This window comes from Vombatus ursinus, unplaced genomic scaffold (genome assembly GCF_900497805.2).
Source record: "Vombatus ursinus unplaced genomic scaffold, bare-nosed wombat genome assembly UNPS02014784.1, whole genome shotgun sequence".
In the NCBI taxonomy this organism is placed as follows: Eukaryota; Metazoa; Chordata; class Mammalia; order Diprotodontia; family Vombatidae; genus Vombatus; species Vombatus ursinus.
The window spans coordinates 2784349-2805545 of NW_020954562.1; the positions used below are offsets into that span (position 1 = coordinate 2784349).

Below are 21197 nucleotides of genomic sequence, written 5' to 3' on the forward strand. Positions count from 1 at the left end.
AGATAGATAGATAGATAGATAGATAGATAGATAGATAGATAGATAGATAGATAGATAGAGGAAAAACATTTATTAAGCACTTACTACGGGGAAAGCACTGTGCTAAGTCCTGGGGATATAAATTGAAAAATAAGACAGTCTGTTCTCAAGAAGCTCACATTCTAAAGAGGAGCCTACAGATATGGAAGATAAGGGGTAAATATTAAGGAAATGACCATCCCAATTTTTCAGATGAGGAACTCTGAGAAGTTATATAACTTGTCTGAAGTTACAGAGCAAATAACTGTAGGAGTGTGAATGGAAACCAGGTCTCACCGGCTGCAATTCCTTTAATGATTCTCCAACATTCTATTGCCCTTTATCTGTGACTTTCTTATGCTGTTCAGTCGTTTTCAGACTCTTCTTGACCCCATTTGGGGCTTTTTGTTTTTAGGGTTTTTTTTGGCTTTTTTTTTTTTTTGGTTTTTGCTTTTTGGTTTATCTTGGCAGAGACACTGGAGAGGTTTGTCATTTCCTTCTCCAGCTCATTTTACAGAAGAGGAAGCTGAGGCAAACAGGGTTAAGTGACTTGCCTAAGGTCACACAACTAGCAAGAGTCTGAGGCCAGATTTGAACTCAGGTCTTCCTGACTCCAGACCTGACTCTCTATTCCCTTCAGCTCTTAGCAGAGGGCATGAGTGTAGGAGGCAATCAACAATTGTGAAATGAATTGAACTGAAAAATGGAATAATGCAGGGGCTGGAGAGGTGGTAGGAGTAATTTGATTAGGTTTAGGAGAGGAAAATAAAACCAAAAAGAAGATAAATAAAGTAGAAGCATTGTGCCATAGTGCAGAAAAATACACTTCAAATTCTATATAACATATACATATGCATATACATAAGAACTTGCAGCAAAAGTAGGCAAGAAAGTCCAGAAAACCAATTTAATTATAACAGAGAGCTGGATTATCCCACATTTCCATAATTTTCCTTTCAGTAATCTATAGGATCTTAGAGATAGGGCATCTGGGTGGCATAGTGGATAGAGTTCTGGGCCTGGAGTCAGGAAGACTCATCTTCCAGATATCAAATCTGGTCTCAGACACTTACAAGCTGTGTGTCCCTGGGTAAGTCACTTAACCCTGTTTGCCGCAATTTCCTTATTTATAAAATGAACTGGAGAAGTAAATGGCAAACCACTGCAGTATTCCACCAAGAAGAACCCAAATGGGGTCACAGAGAGTTAGAGGTGATTAAATAACAACAAAAAGGACATAAGAGACCTCAGAGGTGATCTAATCTAACCCCTAGTTGAAGTATGAATCTCTTCCAAAACAATTCCAAAAAGGAACAACAGGGCCTCTCTTGGTGATCAGCCTCTCCAACAATGGGAAATAAAGGCAGAACAGTAGAATGAACAGAGAGTTATACTCAGTTCCCTGCTCCCTTGGCTATAGTCTCCAAGATTTTCCATTGCAGAAGAGTTGCTGACATGCACTGGCAGAGAAAGATTTCTCACCAGGAAGCTTCTCACAGTAATGAAATCACAAATTTGGGGAAATAACAAAACAAAACAAAAAGCAACTAAAACAAATGATGGGATTTTCACCATCTAATGAGGGAGCCCACTTTTGGACCTGCACTCTTGATAGGAAGGTTTTCTTCATACTGAGCTCCAATTTTCCTTTGCCAATTCTATCTTCTGATTCTAGTTGTGCCTTCTGAGATCAGGTCATGGAAGTCTGGCTGCTCCTTCACATAACCATTTCTTATGTGACAATATTTCATAGAATCCAAAAATGTCTGAACTAGGAGGAAAATTCAATACTATCTAGTTTAATCCATTAACTTTACAGAGAAAGCAAATATTACTGAACTGAGGTGACAAAAGTCTTAAGTAGAAAAGTTAGAACTCAAACCCAGGTCCTATGTAATACAGAAAATAAATTTCATCTATTTGTCGATTATGGGGAAAAAATGACAATGCAGAGCAAAATGTATCTTTTTTAAAAGGCTCTTCTCAGAAAAGTACTTCTCTTACAAATGTTAATAAAAATGTCTAGTCCATGACAGATAAACCAGTTAACTTTTTAAAATACAATTTTGTCTTATTTTCAGTTCTAAATTCTCTCCCTCCCATACCCATCAAGAAGGCAAGAAAAATAAAACCAGCCATGTTAGGAATGGAGGATGGGAAAAAAGGAGAGAGGATGGTAAGAAGGAATGGAGGGAGGAGGGGAGGGAGGAAAGGAGGAGGAAGGAAGGGTGAGCAAGGAGGGTGGAAGGGAAAGAAGCAGGGAGGGAAGGAAGGGAAAAAAGGAAAGGGAAGGAGGGAGGGAGGGAGGGGGAAGGGAAGAAGACTTATAGAAAGAGGGAGCTGTTAGCTCCCTTCAAGGCTCAGCACCATTTCTCAAAAAGGGACCTTTATTATCGCTTAAATGCTTGTTAAATAATTACCAATTGAGAGTTATTTGATATTTATTTAGCCTTTGAATTTACTTCTCATTGTACATGTTTTTCCCTGCCCTCCTCCTTCCATTCCCCCCACCCCCAGGAAAATATAAACTCAGGGGTTCTTTAAATTTTGTCTTTTTGGCCTTAGTGTCTAACAGATTAAGTTGCACATAGTAGGTATTTAATAAATGCCAGTTGAATTAAATTGAATGTTTTGCCCAAAATTCAAATAGAAGAAGGAGTTCCTATTGAGAGAGATTCTATAGATGTTTCTATTTGCTGATGACTTTAATGATGTTGATGGCATCATGACCTATTCACAATAGAACAGCCTCGTTATCCATATGGAATAACAAAACAGATGAAGCAGAAGGAAGGTGATAAGCATTTATTAAGTATCTATTCTGTGTCAGGCATTGTACTAAGTGCTTTACAAATATTGTCTCATTTGAAGAACACGTGTATATCAATAATAACATAGAGTTGGGAAAATCTTGGAAACATTTGATTTAGAATCATAGCTACCTAAATAATTTGTGCTCTTGAAGAAGAAATTTAACATCATAAAAACAATTAGAATAAAGAGCAGAAAACAGTTTACTCACAAAAGGATATGGCCTAGTAAGGGAGACATTAAACCTTTATTTTAAAATGTTATAACGTAAGGAGCTACGCTGTTTTCTGCATAATAGACACTTGGGTACTATTTCTCAGTGGTGTGGGGCAGAGGGTAATGGTGTTGGGGAGCTGGTTGGAACCAAGGCCGGAAATTTAAAGACATCCTGGCATGGTACATACAGATCTGGCCCTGAAATAAGGAAGATGCGAGTTCAAATCCTGCAGCTGACACAGACTAGCTATGTGACTGCAGGGAATAAACGGAACCAAAGCATCTCACTTCTCCAGAACTGCATACATTAACGTCTCTTCTTTTATTAGAAATTGTACATGCAAGTTCCTTGATGAGTATGGGTTTTACATGATCAAATGCTTTCATGGCTGTCCTGAGTGAATGCACACTGTGCTAGAATGACACCTTGCTAAGCATGCAATGAGGCAATCCATTGATGCTCCTTGTAGTTTTTCCCTGTTATTGTTGAGGCATGACCCCATCTGGGGTTTTCTTGGGAAAGATACTGGAGTGGTTTACCATTTCCTTCTTGGGTTGCTCATCTTCAGACGAGGAAATGAGGCAAAAAGAGCTCCAGTCTCTGATGATATATTCAGCTGAAGTCGTTTTATGCTCTTTTTGGAGAAGAGACATGATATCTATAGAAACACTAGCAAAAGCCTCTTGAATTTTTCTTTTATGCAGGCTTCTTCTCCATCTCTCAGCAGCAGCATGTGTCAAGGAAGAGAAACATTTTCTGCCTTCTCTGTTCTTCCATTGTTCTTCTTCTTTTCAGTAGCAGGCGGTATTAGAGAGGAAATTAAATCTTTTCAATCCTTTCTTCTTCTCAGAAGCAGGTGGTAGCAGAAAGGCAACTTCTGTTGCCTTTTTGGTCAACCAAATATGCATGGCAACAAGTGATGATGAGGGAAGAGAGTGTTAATGGCCTAATGGTTTTCCCTTTATGGCTTTCTGGTTCATCAGCTGGGTCCTCTCTGTTAGAGATCCCACCTTGTCTTACAGTTGGTAACCAAATTCTCATCTTCTGCCACTAAGCCATGAATATGTAATTGTTTAGTTTGTCATATTTCCCTAGTTACTGACCTTGAAAAAGTTCTCCATTTTCACATACAAAGGTTTGTTGTTGTTGTTTTTCCTTTGCTCTTGAAGAGGACCATGACATCAGGGAGGTGATGACATGACATGCGAGTGAATTGGATTTAAGTGAGGGAGGGCTGTGCAAAGCCACCAGCCTCACTTTCTAGGACAAACAATGAAAGAGATTTTGTCCTGGAGTTGTTCCAAAATTCTAGAGTTTGTCATATGCCAATGAGCTACTGCCATCTCAGAATACCAAGGCAGAATCAATTTCTACTTCCTCACAATTCTGAAGCAGAGTTATGTCAAAGACGAGTAAACTATCAATAAAAATTTTTGACAAAAAATCATTTTAAAAATAAAGTAGTTAAGCCACTGCATGCCTCATGTCTCTGAAGATGGGACCTCCAAAGCAACAGGGGAGAGCTGAAAACTACCAATTCAGCAATCTTGCCTCAGTTTTTTTTTTGTTTGTTTGTTTTGTTTTTTGTTTGTTTTTTTTTAAATAAGGGGTTATATAGGCATTGTCAAGTTTGTTTGTTTGTATTTTCCTTTTGTGGTAGGGGAAATGGATGTGTGACTTCATTAGTGTGGGGAATCCAGGCTTTGAAAACTTAACTCTGCCAATGCAGAACTCATCCATAATTTATGGTTTTATAAAGTTGTCTAAGATATCTAGAGTTTAAATAGCTATTCAAATAATAACTGTAAAGCACTTAGCACAGTGCTTGGCCCATAACACTGTATAAATGCTAACTGTTGTTATTGCTGCTGCTGTTGTTATCCCCTGATCCGAGAGCTAATATATATTAGATATAGGATTTAGACCAGATCTTCCTGGAACTAAGCTTAGCTCTCTAACCATTAGGTCACAATGCCTCTCATATATATACATATGAATCACTTATCTATGGAGAAGGATAGATAGACATAGCATTAAATATGTAGAAGTTATAAAATTATGCAATAATAAATGAGTAGTATTTGATGGTCTTCAAAAAATTTTTATCTTCTTGATTTTGAGATTAATGCAACATTCAAAAATGGCAATATACAGGGCAGACTCCAGACTTTTCTCCCAAAATGGCAATAAAATTATTTTTAAGCTTTATAGAATCCTGAATGCAATTACATTTTTCATTCTATGCACTTTAGCTCTTTTTTATTATATGCTGTACACAGGGATGCTTTTCTTCTCTAGAACACATTAATATATATTTATTCCTCTCCTACAAAAAACTTCTAGTCTCCAGGTTTTGTGACTATGAATCAAAGCAAGGATTATTCAAGGCAAGCCCATTGGTGAGAGATTTCAGGAGCACAGACTCAGAGAATACCCTAGAATTTGGGAATGACACTTAAGTCCCCTGAAACCCAACCTAAGGTGATGGGAGGAGCCCAGAGGCATAGCTTCACTGCAGGCAGCAAAGCCCACTCTCCCATCTTTTCCTCAAACTTATACAGCTTGACGTGCTCATCTCCCTCTCTCTGTCTGAGTATAATGAGGTGAGGAGTAGAGAGGACCCAAGGGAAACAGGGGAGAAAAGACAGATGAGCAGGAAAAGGGAGAGAAGCTCCCTGGTGTTCTATATCAGAGAACCAAAATATATGGCATAAATTTCAACATTTTTTTGACAGGTTTATTGGCTTTGAGGTTTATCTGAACTGAAATATGTCTGATGGGTCTCTGAGATCCTTTTGCAGGATGCAAGGTTTGACTTAGCACTGGTTTCCTATAAGGGTCTTTACTCTTACTTAATAAGGTTTTGTGACACAAGGACTAGAAAGTTACCCTAGCCTCTCATATCAATGTATACAATTGGACACCTTTTATACTATTCTATGCCTCGCTTTTATGTTGCATTTTGTTGCTGTCACCAAGCTCCATCTATGCCTAAACAGCATTTTTTTTTCCATGAGCAACCAACATATTTCAAAAGAGAATATGCACAGTGAACTCCCGAAGTAGGATGAAATCTGAAGAAAATACATGGCATAAACAAAATATGTGACACCATTAGGGAGAACTATAAAAATTTTATGGTCCATAGTTTGGCAAGTCTTACATAACTTGTCTGCAGTCAACCCAACTTTGTGGGACCATAAAGCCTTCTAGATTCCTGTTGAATTTATTCGCCATCTCAGAGCTGTCTACAACCCCTCACTCTACTCCTCCTTCACTGGAGGCAGGCAAACAGCTGCCAAAGTTTCCCCATTCTTCTTACCAGGTCACTTTTTTCATAGTCAAGTCATAAAGAGGCAGCCCCATTGTCAAAGGAAGAGGGCTGGATCTGCAGCCCAAGAAATCGAGATTCCAACCAGAGTTCTGCTCCTAACTAACCAAAGTATGACTTGGGGAAAGTCACTTCACATCTCTGTGACACAGTTTCCTTATCTGTAAAATGGAGGAATTGGACGAGGTAACCTTGGAGGTCCCTTCTAGCTCTGAATCTATGAAACTGTTGTCACACAATAGGATTTATCGTGTTGCTAGATGAGGATTGTCATGCTGGGACTTGTATGTTCAAAGTGAACAACCAGAAATATCAGCTCTCTAGGATAGCACAACACCTGTCTCCAAAGGGAGAATTAACTTGGTATACAATGAGAAGCAACATGGTTTGCTAGAAAAAACATATGGCTTGATTAGATTTAGCCACTTCCAATCCTGGGCTGGACTTTTAATAAGTGACTATAAGCAAGTCACAGCCTCTCTGGAACACATCTGTGAAATTGGGATGATAATACTTGTTCTACCCAGCTCATTGCATCAGCATATATTTATTAATGTCTCCTATGTGTCAGGCTTAGTGATAGATGCCGAGGGTACAAAGAATACAGCAGTCCCTACTTGAAAGGAACTTACATCATAACAGGGCAGACAAGAACCTCTATAGGAATCTACAGAATAAATACAAATTGATACAAATAAATTAAATATAAGGTAATTTGGGAAGAAGAGTACTAGTAGGTGAAGAGCGTAGAAAAGGCTTGGTGCAGAAGATGGTGCTTCAGCTTCATCTTCAAGGAAGAGAGGGATTCTAGCAGGCAGAGGTAAGGAGGGATTGTATTCCAGGTATAAGGGATAGCTAGTTTAAAAGCATGGAGGAAGGAGATGAAATATCATGTGTAAGGAACAGAAAGAGGACAAGTGTGGCTAGGTCAGAAAGCAATGTCCAATGAGGCTGGGAAGATAGGTTGTGGTCAGGATGTGAAGAATGTTAAGAGGTAAATAAAGGAATTTAGGATTTATTTTAGAGCCAATGGGAGATTACTAAAGTTGATTAGGGAGGAGGCGTGCCACGGACAGGGTTATTGTGAGGACAGCCCTATGAAACTTTAATGCATCATACGAATTTAAGTTATTATTGCAGGATAGTTAATAATTGAAGACTTTATGAAGTATTCGGTAACTAGTCAAAGGAGAAAAACACTTTCTACATAAGAAAATAGAGTAACATTTATATGAACTTATATGAAGTGAAACAATTTTTTTTAATCAATGTAAAGATTTTAGGTAAAACAAGGTGGATGTACTTGGATATGAAAAAGAAATTCTCACTGAGGTATAAAATACAAAATAAAAAGAAAAGCAACAAAAGGTAAAAATATCATTGTTTTTGGTTTGTTTTTACCTAGGGCAAGGAAATGTTTATTTGCCTGTTGTTACATAATTTGTATGTATCAAAGGGAGGATTTGAGCCCAGGTCTACCTGACTAAAGGCCAACCTTCAACCCACTGGGATTATGCCCTGATGCCTGGTAATTTCCTACATCAAATGAGATAAATATATGTAGATTGTTCGCACACCATAAAATACCAAAAATTTTTTTTTGTTATTGTTGTTACTGTTAATATTAACTTAACATTTCATATTTACAAAGAGTTAGTTTTGCTAACATCAGTAGATATGATATCAGTAGATATCAGTAGGTATATCAGTAGATATACCAAGTAGTCTACTTGGTAACTAGTCAAAGGAGAAAAACACTTTCCACATAAGAAACAGAAAATCATTACAAAGAAAAATAAATAGCTTAGCATGAAATTAAACAAATGCAAACAAAAGTAAAGATCATTATATTCCTTTAAGACTAAAATAAATAAATAAATAAATACAACCCTACCTTGACCACAATATGAGAGAACAGATGTTTATACATTGGTTTGTAGCACTATAAGAAATATTTCAATTCAACAAATTAGACAATAACTAAGAATGTGATATATTTAAAGTATGATGATAATCAATGTTCAAGTTTTCTAGGTCACAATCTGGTAATATGTAATTTAGAGATAAAACCTTCAATACACATCGACCACACATGTCCACTTTACAGAACATGACTCAAGGAAATTATCTTCAAAGGAAACAATAAAGGAATTTGCATCTGAGTCCATAGTTTTATTTGTGCAACTGAGACAGGAGGGGGTATGATGGATCTAGTCCATTACCATACCAACATATTAGCTCAGGCAAGGGGCAGGGAAAAATATATTGTCAACATAAAATGGCAAAAATTGGGGGGATACAGATTGTTTCAGGTAAATAGCTCACCTTCACTCACTTCAGACTGCTTCTTAATTATGGACTAACATCCCATTTTCATCCTATTTCCCCAGTTTATACCTTTCATCCTTTACTCATCCCTCTATGTCTCCTCTATCTGGAGAAACCTAGATTCTGACCCAGCCTGACCTTTAGTTATTCTTGCTTGTATCTTGATTTAAAACCAAACCCTAACTCTCTTCAGGAAGAAAAAGACATCATTCCAGAAAGAGACACTCTCCATTCCAGGTGAATACAGGTAAATGTCAGCCCAGTTGTGAAGAATACAAACATTTCTACAAAGATGTTCAAAACTGGATCACTTATTCTTCACTACATCAGTGATCTCCTTGAGGTAGATCACACCTCCAATAGTTCAGCTCGTAACCTGTCTTGTATTCTTTTCTTGGGCAACCCTTTGTTTGTTCCCTCTCATAAATCCCTCATAAAATATCTACCCAACAAGCGGTTTAGACCAGGGTTCTTCATCTTTTGTGTTGTTTTGTGTTTGTCCTTTGTTATTGAAGAGGACCATGACATCAGGGAGATGATGACATGACTTGCGATTGACTTTGTTTTGAGTGATGGAGGGCTGTGCAAGGTCACCAGCCTCACTTTCTCCTCTAGAACCATTGAGGATATTTGTCAGGACAACTGGAGATAGCTCAGAATGCAAAGGGAGACCCTGGCCCTATTAAACTAAGGTCTATTCAGGTTCTTACTTTGAGTGAAGCAATCATTTTTTATTTATGTGTGTCACAGAACCCCCTATGTCAATCTGGTGAAACCTATGGACGCTTTCTCAGAATTAAGTTTTTTGGGTTTTTTTTTGTTCTGTTTTGTTTTTGTTTTTTTCTATTAATTTATTTTTAGCTTTCGACATTCACTTCCACAAGATTTTGATTTCCAAATTTTCTCCCTATCTCGTCCCTTCCCCCACCCCAAGATGGCATGCATTCTGAATACCCCTTCCCTTAATCTGCCCTCCATTCTATCCCCCCCTCTTCTCTTAGCCCCTTTCCTTCAATTTTCCTGTAGGGCAGCATAGATTTCTATACCTCATTTCCTATTTATCTTCTTTCCCAGTTGCACGTGAAAACATTTTTTTTTAAACATTTGTTTTTAAAACTTTGGATTCCAAGTTTTCTCCCTTCCTCCCTCCCCACCAACCCTCATTGAGAAGGCAAGCAATTCAATACAGGTTATACATGTGTAGTCATGCAAAACACTTCCATAGTAGTCAAGTTATGAAAAATTGAGTATATTTCGCGTAATCCTATCTTGCTCCTTATTTATTCTGTTCTCTCTTTTGACCTTGTCCCTCCTCAGAAGAATTTGCTTCTGATTACCCCCTCCCCCAATCAGTCCTACCCTCTCATCCCCTTCTACCCTATTTTCCTGCAGGGTAAGATAGCTTTCCACCAATAGCTCATATTGAGTGTGTATGTTGTTCCCTCTGTAACCCAAATCTAATGAGAATAAGATTCACTCATTCCCTGTCACTTTCCCGTACTTCTCCTCCACTGTAAAAGCCTTTGTTTGTCTGTTTTATGTGAGATAATTTACCCCATTCTACCTCTCCCTTTCTCCTTCTCCCAGTATAACCCTCTCTCACCACTTAATTTTATTCTCCAGATATCACCCCTTCATCTTCAACTCACCCTGTGAGTTATTTCGCTGAATGGCCATTTTTTACCCTGAAGGATTATACTTAGTTTTTCTGGGTAGGTGATTCTTGGTTGTAGTCCTATCTCCTTTTCCCTCCAGAATATTATATTCCATGCCCTCTGTTCCTTAATGTAGAAGCTGCTAAATCTTGTGTTATCCTGATTGTGTTTCCATAATACTTGAATTGTTGCTTTCTGGCTGCTTGCAATATTTTCTCCTTGACCTGGGTACTTTGGAATTTGGCTATGATATTCCTAGGAGTTTTCCTTTGGGGATCTCTTTCAGGAGGTGATTGGTGGATTCTTTCCATTTCTATTTTGCCCTCTGGTTCTAAAATCTCAGGACAGTTTTCCTTGATAATTTCTTGAAAGATGATGTCTAGGCTCTTTTTTTGATCATGGTTTTCAGATAGTCCAATAATTTTAAATTTTCTCTCCTGGATCTATTTTCAAGGTCAGTTGTTTTTCCAATGAGATATTTCACGTTATTTTCTATTTTTTCATTCTTTTGAAATTGTTTTATAGTGTCTTGATTTCTTATAAAGTCCTTAGCTTTCAATTGCTCCATTCTAATTTTTAAAGAAGTATTTTCTTCAGTAAGCTTTTGGACTTCCTTTTCCATTTGTCCAATTTTGCTTTTTAAGGCATTCTTCTCCTCATGGGCTTTTTGGACCTCTTTTGCCATTTGGGTTAGGCTATTTTTTAAGGTGTTATTTTCCTCAGTATTTTTTTTTTGAGTCTCCTTCAGCAAACCATTTACTTGTTTTTCATGATTTTCTTGCATCACTCTCAGTTTTTCCTCCACTTCTCTTACTTGCTTCTCAAAATCCTTTTTGATCTCTTCCATGGCCTGGGACCAATTTATATTTTTCTTGGAGGCTTTGGATGTAGGAGCTTTGGCTTTGTTGTCTTCTTCTGGTTATATATTTTGATCTTCTTTGTCGCCAAAGTAAGATTTTATGGTCTGAGTTTTTTTTATTGTTGTTGTTGTTGTTTGCTCATGTTCCTAGCCAATTACTTGACTATTAAACTCTCTGTTAAGGTAGGGGTCTGCTTCCAGTTTGGAGAATATACTGTTCCAAGCTTCAGGGGCTGGGACTGACCTTCTCTCTCATCACTGTCACAGACTTTTCCTACTGAACTTCTAAGTTGTTTTTGGTGTTTGTGGGTTGAGAAGTCTGGAAACCACCACAGCTGCCTGTGATTCAGTCCTCTGAGGCCTGCTCCAGGTTCGCTGAGGCCTCTTTTGACTATGCACCCACACCAAACTGTGCTCCTCTCCCAGCCTGGCACAATATACTTTTCCAATCAACCATCCAGGTTGTCTTGAGCCAGAAATTTGTTTCACTCTGTCTTTTTGTGGGTTCCGCTGATTTAGAATTAGTTTAGAGTCATTTTTTACAGGTATTTTGAGGGGTTTGGGGGAAAGCTCAAGAAAGTCACTGCTTTTACTCTGCCATCTTGGCTCCACCCCAGAATTAAGTTTTTAAATGCAAGAAATAAAATACATAAAATTACAAAGAAAATATAATTGAAATACAGATCTAAAAAATTAAAATAAAGAACCTTAAAACACAGACCTCAGATTAAAAACCTCTGCATCTAGATTTATTTTCATACCATTTGTACTTGTACTCAGACTGACCTCCAGTTATATCCTGCTCCTGTTATATGGTCAACCTACATCCTTTCCCAATTTTCTGACTTCATTCATAGGAAGACTGTCAATCTTACTATAGTGCAATTTCTCCAGGGGAATGTTAATATATTGGTCATTGGATGTGTATTTCATATTTCTAACACTAAATCATCTAAAAACTCTTAGCACTCTCTGCTCCTGTTCTGCTGCTCTGCCATAGTCACTACAGCAGACAAAGGGGATGGTGTCAGATTGAAGACCTTTCATCTTGTTCTATTTCATGGGTTGCTATGGCCAAAGAATTTTGTCACTTGGTAGGCGAATTCCCAGTCATGAGCCTCTCTGTACTTAGTAAAAAAGTCAAGTCAACAAACACTTATGAAGCACCTACTACATGCCACACACTATGTGAGATACTGAAGATACAAAGAAAGGCATGAACAGTCCCTGACCTCAAGGAGTTCACAATTTAATGGGGGAAACAACATTTAAAAAAACCCTTTGTTTAAACAAGATATATAGGAGGCTATATTGCAAGATACAATCACAATAAATTTTGAGGGAAGGCAGTAATTAGCATTAAGAGCAATTAAGAAAGGTTCTTATAAAAGGTGAGATTTTAGCTGATATTTAAGGAAAATCAAGAAGCAAAGACATGGAAGGAGAGAATTCCAGGCATGGGGGAGAGCAAATGAAAATGATGGGAGATGGAGAATCATGTTGAATAGCTATCAAGGTTATTCCTCAGAGAACAATGACCCAGACTCAGGACCAAGGAGTCATTTGATTCATCCTTCCACCTCACATCCCACATCCAGGGGTCCACAAATTCTTCAGTGTCTATTTCAGTAATGCATTTACTGATAGTGTTGCCAATTTAATTCAATCCCACAAGCATTTTTCAAAACACCTATTATATCTAAAGGACAAGAGATATGAAATAAAATAAAACAAAAGTAAAAATAAAAAATAGCCTGACTTCAATGGACTTACATTGTACTGGTGTGATGCAACATGAACACATAAAAACATACGAAGTAAATCCAAACACTTTCTGGGGGAAAGTGCCAAAATTAGGGGAAGGGATGAGGGAATCTAGAAAAAACTTCATGTAGGATGCAACACTTGAGTTGTTCCTTAAAGGAAGCTAGGGGATCTAAGAAGTGGAAGAACATTCTAGGTAGCACATTCAAGGCATGCTCAAAGGCCATCTTGTACAAAGGAACAGAAGTGGCAGATAGGACATCTGTACAAAAATCAACAAGAAGGTCATTTAACCCAAAGCGCAGGTTCTGCAAGGGGCAGTAATATTGGCACTGTTGGCTTTGACTGTCTTGGGAGTAGCATACCACCCATGCTATTAAGGGTTAGCACTAACCATTGCACAAAGAGGTATGCATGTGGTAGATGGGCACAGTAGTCTAGAAGACACATGTAAGTGAACAGATGGGTTTAATCTCTTGATGGTTTTCCTCAGTTTCTTTCTGGCTCCCTTCTCCAAATGACATGATGCAGTTTGGTAGAACTGAGACCAGAAGAAAGCTGTGAATTACCTTTGAAGTGGAACTATAGAACCTAAATGACAACACCCTTGAAGCTGGAAGTAATAAGCTTCTCTTCTCTCAGTGTTATTTTTTTTTAATTACCCAGCCCAATGTCAGGAATTCATCTTGTTTCTAGTTTTGCCATGTCTCCAAATAACTTTCCAGCAGCTGGATGGGAAGAACTGGAGTTTCTTCCTCAGATATCCAAAGGAGATACAAGGAGATACATCATAATATATTTATAACTATTACCCATGTATCACTACTTTCTACCTGTATGACCTTGGGCAAATCTCTTGACCTCACTGTGTCTCAGTTTTCTCATCTGTAAAATGAAGGAGTTGTACTAAAAGGGTCTCTAAGATCCCTCTATTCTAAATACATGATCCTGTGATCCCAGTTGGTTGATTGTTGTCCTTCAATCTGGAAGAGGACCAAAATGACATTACTATGCAAGAGTCAAATAACCATGCATCCGAGTGTGGCTGATCAGATCAATAGGAGCTCGGAATGCTCCACCACAGATCAAGCACAAATAGTCCATGTGAACATTTGGGGTGGATTCTCTAAATTTGCACATCTCGGGTTTCTTTTGAGCTACTTCAATTCTTCTCTGCTCATACAGCACAGGACCTTCTCTGGTGAGGGCACACCATGCTGAGTGGTCCTGTGCCAGTGTCTCCTATGTCACACGGTCAATTCCAGAGTTCTTAAGAAAAACCCTGAAATCTCTGTATTGTTTCTTCTGTCATGTGAGCAAGTATTTGAAATATGAATACATTTGTTTATCATACTGTGTCATATTGTAAATTTTTGTTGAAGCTAGGTAAAGAACAAAGTGGCAACATATTCACATGCAAATGGATATTGGGATCATTTGTGGTAACTCTCTTTCACTCAGGGTTGGGACTGCTCAGCACAGTAGGACAAGTATTCTTAAAAGCAGTGTCCTGTCCATCACCTCTGAATTCTTCTGCTCCTATTAGGGGTACCCCACTACTTGTCCCTATGTGCTCTTTTACCTTTGAGCTCAGTCCTCTCTCGACACTTTGGACCTGGACATATGGCCATAAGGAAACCCCAATTCAGAAGATGCTGGCTCAGAATCAAATTTTTCCTGACCATTTGATTGTCCCTCAGGACTCTGCCTTTGGTATGGAATTGTTACACAGTCCTTCTAAGCCTGGATTCTTCTTTGTTGCTGCCCAATCTTTCTGAGCTTGGAGTATCATCTTTCTCGCCTAAACTCCAGCTCCTCATCTTAAGTTTCTGTAATCTCTACTGAACAATCTAGATAGGCTCTCACTTAGCTTCCTGGGTCCTTGACTATCCACCTGCTTATTCCAACCTGTGTGTAACTTCCAGACCCCTAAGATTCAGTCTAAAAAATTGAAACAGTTATCTGATCTTCCTCAATCTCACTACTTCCTTTCTCCTCCCACCCTTCCCCACCCTGATGCTAGATTGGCTGCTACCCATTGGCCCTAACATGACACATTCCTGGCCTGTCGATGTGGCCTTCTCTGGCACTCTCAGATCCCTAGAGGGAAAAGCAGAGCATCTTGGACCCACATGTGCTCATATGAATGTGAAGAAGGAAGCCAAATTTAACACAATTCAAATCTCTTTTTGTAATACTGAAATGATAAAATGACAAGTGTTTAAAATATGTACACTGATTACCTCTTATTGATGCTCAGAGATGTTGAGCTCTGTCTTGTGTCTCCTACACTATTCAGCATTTTAAAAGTCACTGGAGGTTAAGCCCTACCAACCCATCTTGTTGATTAGTCATGGCTCAGAGAGCATTCTTATCCTCCAATTAGATCACTAATTCCTCTCTCATTATAACAACAGATTTAATTTTGTTGTACAATAATAATAATAACCCATTAACATAACTTATTTTATCTATTAACAATCTATTAGCACTACTTATTTCATCCAAATGCCCCAACATTTCTGAGTACCGTTTCCTACCCTGCCACCATACCACCCCTCCCCAACCTATACTGACATCAGAATCCTTTCAAAGTAGCAAAGGTATTACAGACATGCTGAAGTGTGGAATAAACTGAGAGCCTATATTGGCATGTGTGTGAGCAAAGAGCAGTATCACACCGGGGAAAACAAGATATATGACCTGGGTCAAAGCAATGTTAAGCCTAGTCTTTCTAGGCAAGGTAATAACATTTTCATTTTCTTTTTAAAAACACCATGAATGATTCCTACCTTCTCAAGTCCTCCTTTATGTGAAGGGAGATCAGTTCCTTAGGAATATGAAAAGACAGTGCGGTCTCATACATCTGCTCTCTAATCCTCATCCATTTGTTATCCGATGTGGGGAATCTGTATAACTTATACACTGGATTTTTTAATACTGTAAAGGAGGAAGACAAAAGGATAGAGTTGCTTACTTAAACCACTTTTTCCAGCATTGTCAAATGATTCAACATTAGAAGAAGACATGCTTTTGCCAACGAAAATTACAATTATCATGGCCCATTAACATCTACTTTGCCAGTTCACCCCAGACTATGGGGCCTTTCCACATGGCTTGCAGCTGAAGCCTCCCACTGTGCTGTCTCCCCCATTAAAATAGGAGCTCCTTGAGAGTAGAGGCCATATTGTTTTTCTACTGGTATCCCCAGTACTTAACATAATGCTTGGAATATAGTACGTTTTTAATAAATGGTTTTTCATTCATTTATTCATTTCGTTCCTTTAAATTAAAATCCATGTCTTTCATTGTCATTTGCTTTTTAATTGGGTGCAACACATCTGAATGTCAACAACCAAGTTTTCATTTCATATAACTTTCATGTCTCAATGGTGACTGACGCTCAGTCATCATTTCAACACAGAGACTTGACTGGCCTCTGCCACACTCTGCCTGGGTGTCCACTTATAAGTCACAAATTAATTAACTGTGTATTGGCATTGGTAACCATTCATGATCCTCTAGCCCCCACCTTCTGCCCCACTCCAACCACTTTATGCAGCTATATCCATACCATTATGTTTCTGGATCCATCAACTCACAGTTTTTCAAATAAGCTAACTAAAAATAGAGGACAGCTGTTGCACCTGCTAGACCTTTCAAACAATAGTGGAAAACATGGTGATACCTCCTGATCCTAATGTACCCATCAAAAACCCCTGTCAAAACCACAGTGTTCTAAGAGACTACTGAAACTATATCTTCTGATTCTCAATCTATTATGCTAAGGCAATGTATTTTAAATTTCATGCTATTTTTGTTTATGCTCCTTTTTTTCTTTTTCTTTTTCTTTTTTTTTTCCAAGGCATTTGGGCTTAAGTGATTTGCCCAGAGTCACACAGCTAGTAAATGTTATGTGTCTCAGGCCGAATTTGAACTCAGGTCATCCTGACTCTAGGGCTGGTGCTCTATCCATTGTGCCACCTAGCTGCCCCTATTTATGCTCTTTTCAAGCTTTTTACAGTTTCCATTAATGTGATGTTAATCATTGATCACGTCCATCATATCATCTCAAGAGTTTCTTGGAAGCAAGATGTGTGCCATCAGACAAATTCCTGTCTTTCGTGTTAATGCAAGACACCTTCAGATTAACAACTTAGAATTCCCTCAATTGTACTTTTCAACTTCTAGGCATGGTTTTGCTGGCTTGGGGAACTATGTTGCCTTTGAACCAAAGAGATGGTCAATATATTGTTTCCACACAATCCAAGAAATATTTATTAAGCATCAATGTTATATTCAATTCAATGTCCTAGAAGCTAGGGATATAGTAAAACAACAAAAAAAGAGAAGTTTCTACATATTAAGAGCTTGCATTCTACTAAGGGAATAAATCATGTAAACAGATACATGCAAACATGAAAATTTGAGGAGGAAGGAAATAAAGTAAAAGGATCAAACAAGGCTTTGCATTAGAGGTGGAAGGAAGCTATGGATTCTAAAATGAGAAGATAAAAAGGGAGAACTTCCAAACCATGTAAGAAAGCCTATGCAGAGTCATACAGGGTAAAGAGGATGATGAGCTTAGAGAAAAGTAAGTCAGATTGGCTAGAATATAGAATGAATGAGAATAAAGGGGTAGGCTGGAGTCAGATTTTCAAGGATTCTAAATGCCAAGCTGAGAAGTCAGTATTTTATTTTGAGGGAATAGGGAGTCACTGGAGATTCTTGGGCATGAGAAAAACAGGTTTATTTTCAGAGGATTTTTAAAAATTATTTTTTTTAAATTAACAAGCATTTATTTTCTGTCCTCCAATCTTCCACTGGAAAGAGAAAAGAAAAAGACAAACAAAGCCCAAATAGAAAATATGAATAGTCAAGCAAAACATCTTCCCATATTGGCCATGGGCATATTCAGTCTCTCACCTCTCTGTTCAGAGGTGGGTAACATTCTTCAACATGGTGATCATTTTACTAATCAGAGTTCTTAAGTCATTTAGAGTTGTTCATTTATACAACGTTGTTGTTAACAGTAGTGTTGTTCTGGTTCTGCTCACTTTAATCTGCATCAATTCATATGAATCTGCTTTTATGAACTGTCCCTTTGCCATTTCTTACAGTCCAATAGCATTCCATTACATTCGTATAATTTTTTCAGCCACTCCCCACCTGATGGGCATCTCTTTAGTTTCCAGTTCTTTGCCACCACAAAAAGAGCCGCCATAAATATTTTTTGTGCATGTAGGATCTTTTCTCTTTCTTTGATTTCTTTCGGTACTAGTTATAATAGTGACTATATAATATATATGTACATATAATAAAAATAAAAAGTAAAATAAATATGTACTATATAATAACTATATAATACCTTAATAACAGGGTTAAAGACTATGCTCAGTTTATTTAGAAATTGCTTTGTAGAATGGGTCTACTAATTCAAAACTCCACCAAAACCACATTTTTATGGACTGTCTCTCATGTATTGAATGTTCTCTTTCCTTATCTATTGCTTCCCTGGCTTCCTTCAAGTCCCAGCTAAAATCCCACCTTCTACAGGAAGCCTTTTCTAATCCTTCTTAAGTCTACTACCTTCCTTCTGTTATTTTTTCTTAATCCTGCATATAGTTTGTTTGTATACAGTTCTTTTATGTGATCTTCCCTTTACATTGTGAGTTCCTTGATCTCACTATCTTTTGCTGTCTTTCATTAGCTGTCTTTTGCCTTTCTTTGCATCCTCAATACTTAGCCTAGTGCCTGGCACCTAATAGTTGCTTAATAAATGTTTATTAATTGACTAACTATATTAATGAACATGTTTCCTCCAGCCCCTCCAATATTTGTCATTTTTCTTCTTCGTCAACTTTGATAATCTAGATGGGTGTGAGGTAGGATCTCCAGAATATTATTTTGGCAACTACGTTGAGAACAATATTTGAAGATATAATGCCTGTGCAAGTCCCTCAATAAGTAGAATATATAATGTGCATTTTATCTTAACATCTGAAAGCAGCTACACGTTCATAGCAAATACACACCAATCCAATGAGACTAAATAACACAACTACAACTAATAATTGCTCAAATACTACTGGTTCAGAAATGTGTTTTAAGCAATAGTCTCATCTTCAGCGATGAGAAAGAAAAAGCCTCTGGGAAACATCTGTAACTCAAAAAATAATTCTAGAAATTGGGAATAAACTAGTTGATCTATCAAGGCGCTCAAGTGTTGATCCAACTTATAAAGGGAAAAAAACAAACAAGGTATACCATGAATGAGTGCCTATTAAAACAACACCTTTTTTATTAAAGAAATTATATAACAGTTTTGTCACTTGCTTTCATAGGAATTATGAGGCTTATTTTCCTTAGTGTTCAATCACATGCTAAAGGCTTGATTCATTTTCAATGTTTCCATTCATTTTATAGTGTTAGTATTTAAAAGACAGACCATTATAATAATGATTAGTTTTAATTAAGTTTCATGCCCCAATGTATACTCTTCTAGAAATTCCTTTGTTTATGCTTTATATTTATTGGTTTATATAAATATTTCAGCCAAGTCAAATGTAAGGTCCTTAAGGATAGCAACTACTTCTCATCTGGTCTTTATAGGTCTGCTATGTAACACAATACTCTGCAAATAGTAGTTGCTTAGGAAATGCTCATTGGGCAGCATTGAGTGGAATTTAATATTTAGCAATCCTATTAGCTATATTATCCATCCTACCTGCTGCCTTATATTTTTCAAAAATCATGATCCTATTTCAAATCCATGGGATGAGAAATCTCTGGGTCTTCTTGGTTCTTTTGTAAAACTCTATTTAATCATTTCACAGTATTTTTTTTTTTGTATGTCTGGATGCTGTCATGAAGTATATAGTCTGGTTTTCTTCCCCATCATCCCAATAAAAACCCTTTGACTTATTTGACTTTTTCATTCTCTGGCAATGTAGTATGTTCTAAATATAATCCTTTGTTGAATTAGCTTAAGAAGAAAATCAAGGGCAGTTTGATTAATGAGTTCCCAAAGCCTCTTTTGACCACCCAGGGCACATCATCTACATACACTGTGGGAACTCCACTGTTTAGAAAGTAAACATTTGGCAGAAAAGAATCAAATAATTAGACAATGTGATCATCCCCTTCTCCTTCCCAATATATATTTAAATACCCTATTCCCTCTTTATGGTGAAATGGCTTATGCTTAAGAAATTTCCTGAATCATCATTCATTAGGGTTGAGATTTCTCTCCTCAGTTAATGAAATTCAAAAATATGCCTCACAGTAAAGATCCAATCACCAGTTAACAACATTTACTGAACACCTATTGGGTACAAAATACATAGCAAGTATGAAGAGGCAGATGAGGAGGAAAAAGAATAGAAAAAAGAAAGAAGAGAAGGAAAAAAAATAGATCAACCCAGTCCCATTATGCATTTCTGTATCAGTGGCAACAGAATCCTATCATTCCAGACTTAGTGGTGACTTCAATGACTATTTAATCCAACTAATACCTGAAAATAAGAATCCTATCTATAGCAGTTCAGATAAATTGTCATTGAAGTTTTCTCTGAAGGCATACAATGAAGTAGAATATGTCACCATCTGAGGCAGCTTAATCTACTTTTGAATAGCTAAAATTTTTAGAAAATTTTTCCTTATATAAGGCCCAACTGTTTTTTTTTTCTGAAACTTCCCTATACCCTATATTCCTAATTATGTCATGGGAGACAAAGCAGAGCAAGTCTGATCACCCTTCCATAGGATAGCAAGCACTTGAACCTCTCCAGGCTAAACCTCCCCACTTCCTTTAACTTGTCCTTCTCTAATATGATCTCAAGACCCTTTACCATTATGGCTATACTCCTCTAGATATGCTCCAAATCAATGCTTTTGGTAAAATGTGGCCACCAAAATTGGATATAATATCCCAGAGGTCATCTGACTCCAAAAGGGTACAGCAAAATGATCACCTTATTCCCAGAAGCAACTATCTTAATTCTGTACTAAGATTGACTGCCATATTATATTGTTATCTTACATTTTAGCCACTAAAGCCCAAATATGTTATTCAGATAAACTGCAGAAATAAGCCAGTCTCATTCTATTTGTGAAATTGATCTTGTGAGCCCAAGTGCAAGAGTTGATATTTATGCCTATTAAACTTCATCTTATTCAATTAGGTTCAATGTTCTAGCCCCGAGGTGTCAAACA

At 37.5% G+C, this 21197-nt stretch overlaps 1 protein-coding gene across 6 annotated transcripts in view; it reads right to left on the bottom strand.

Annotated features, from left to right (window-relative positions):
- Positions 1–21197, bottom strand: part of INPP4B (inositol polyphosphate-4-phosphatase type II B) — a 920894-nt gene that overhangs the window by 235842 nt on the left and 663855 nt on the right. For all 6 annotated transcript variants that reach the window (XM_027866808.1, XM_027866807.1, XM_027866810.1 and 3 more), the window contains one exon: positions 15776–15923. In XM_027866808.1, coding sequence (XP_027722609.1) covers positions 15776–15923 — 148 coding nt within the window. The remainder of the gene's footprint in view (positions 1–15775; positions 15924–21197) is intronic.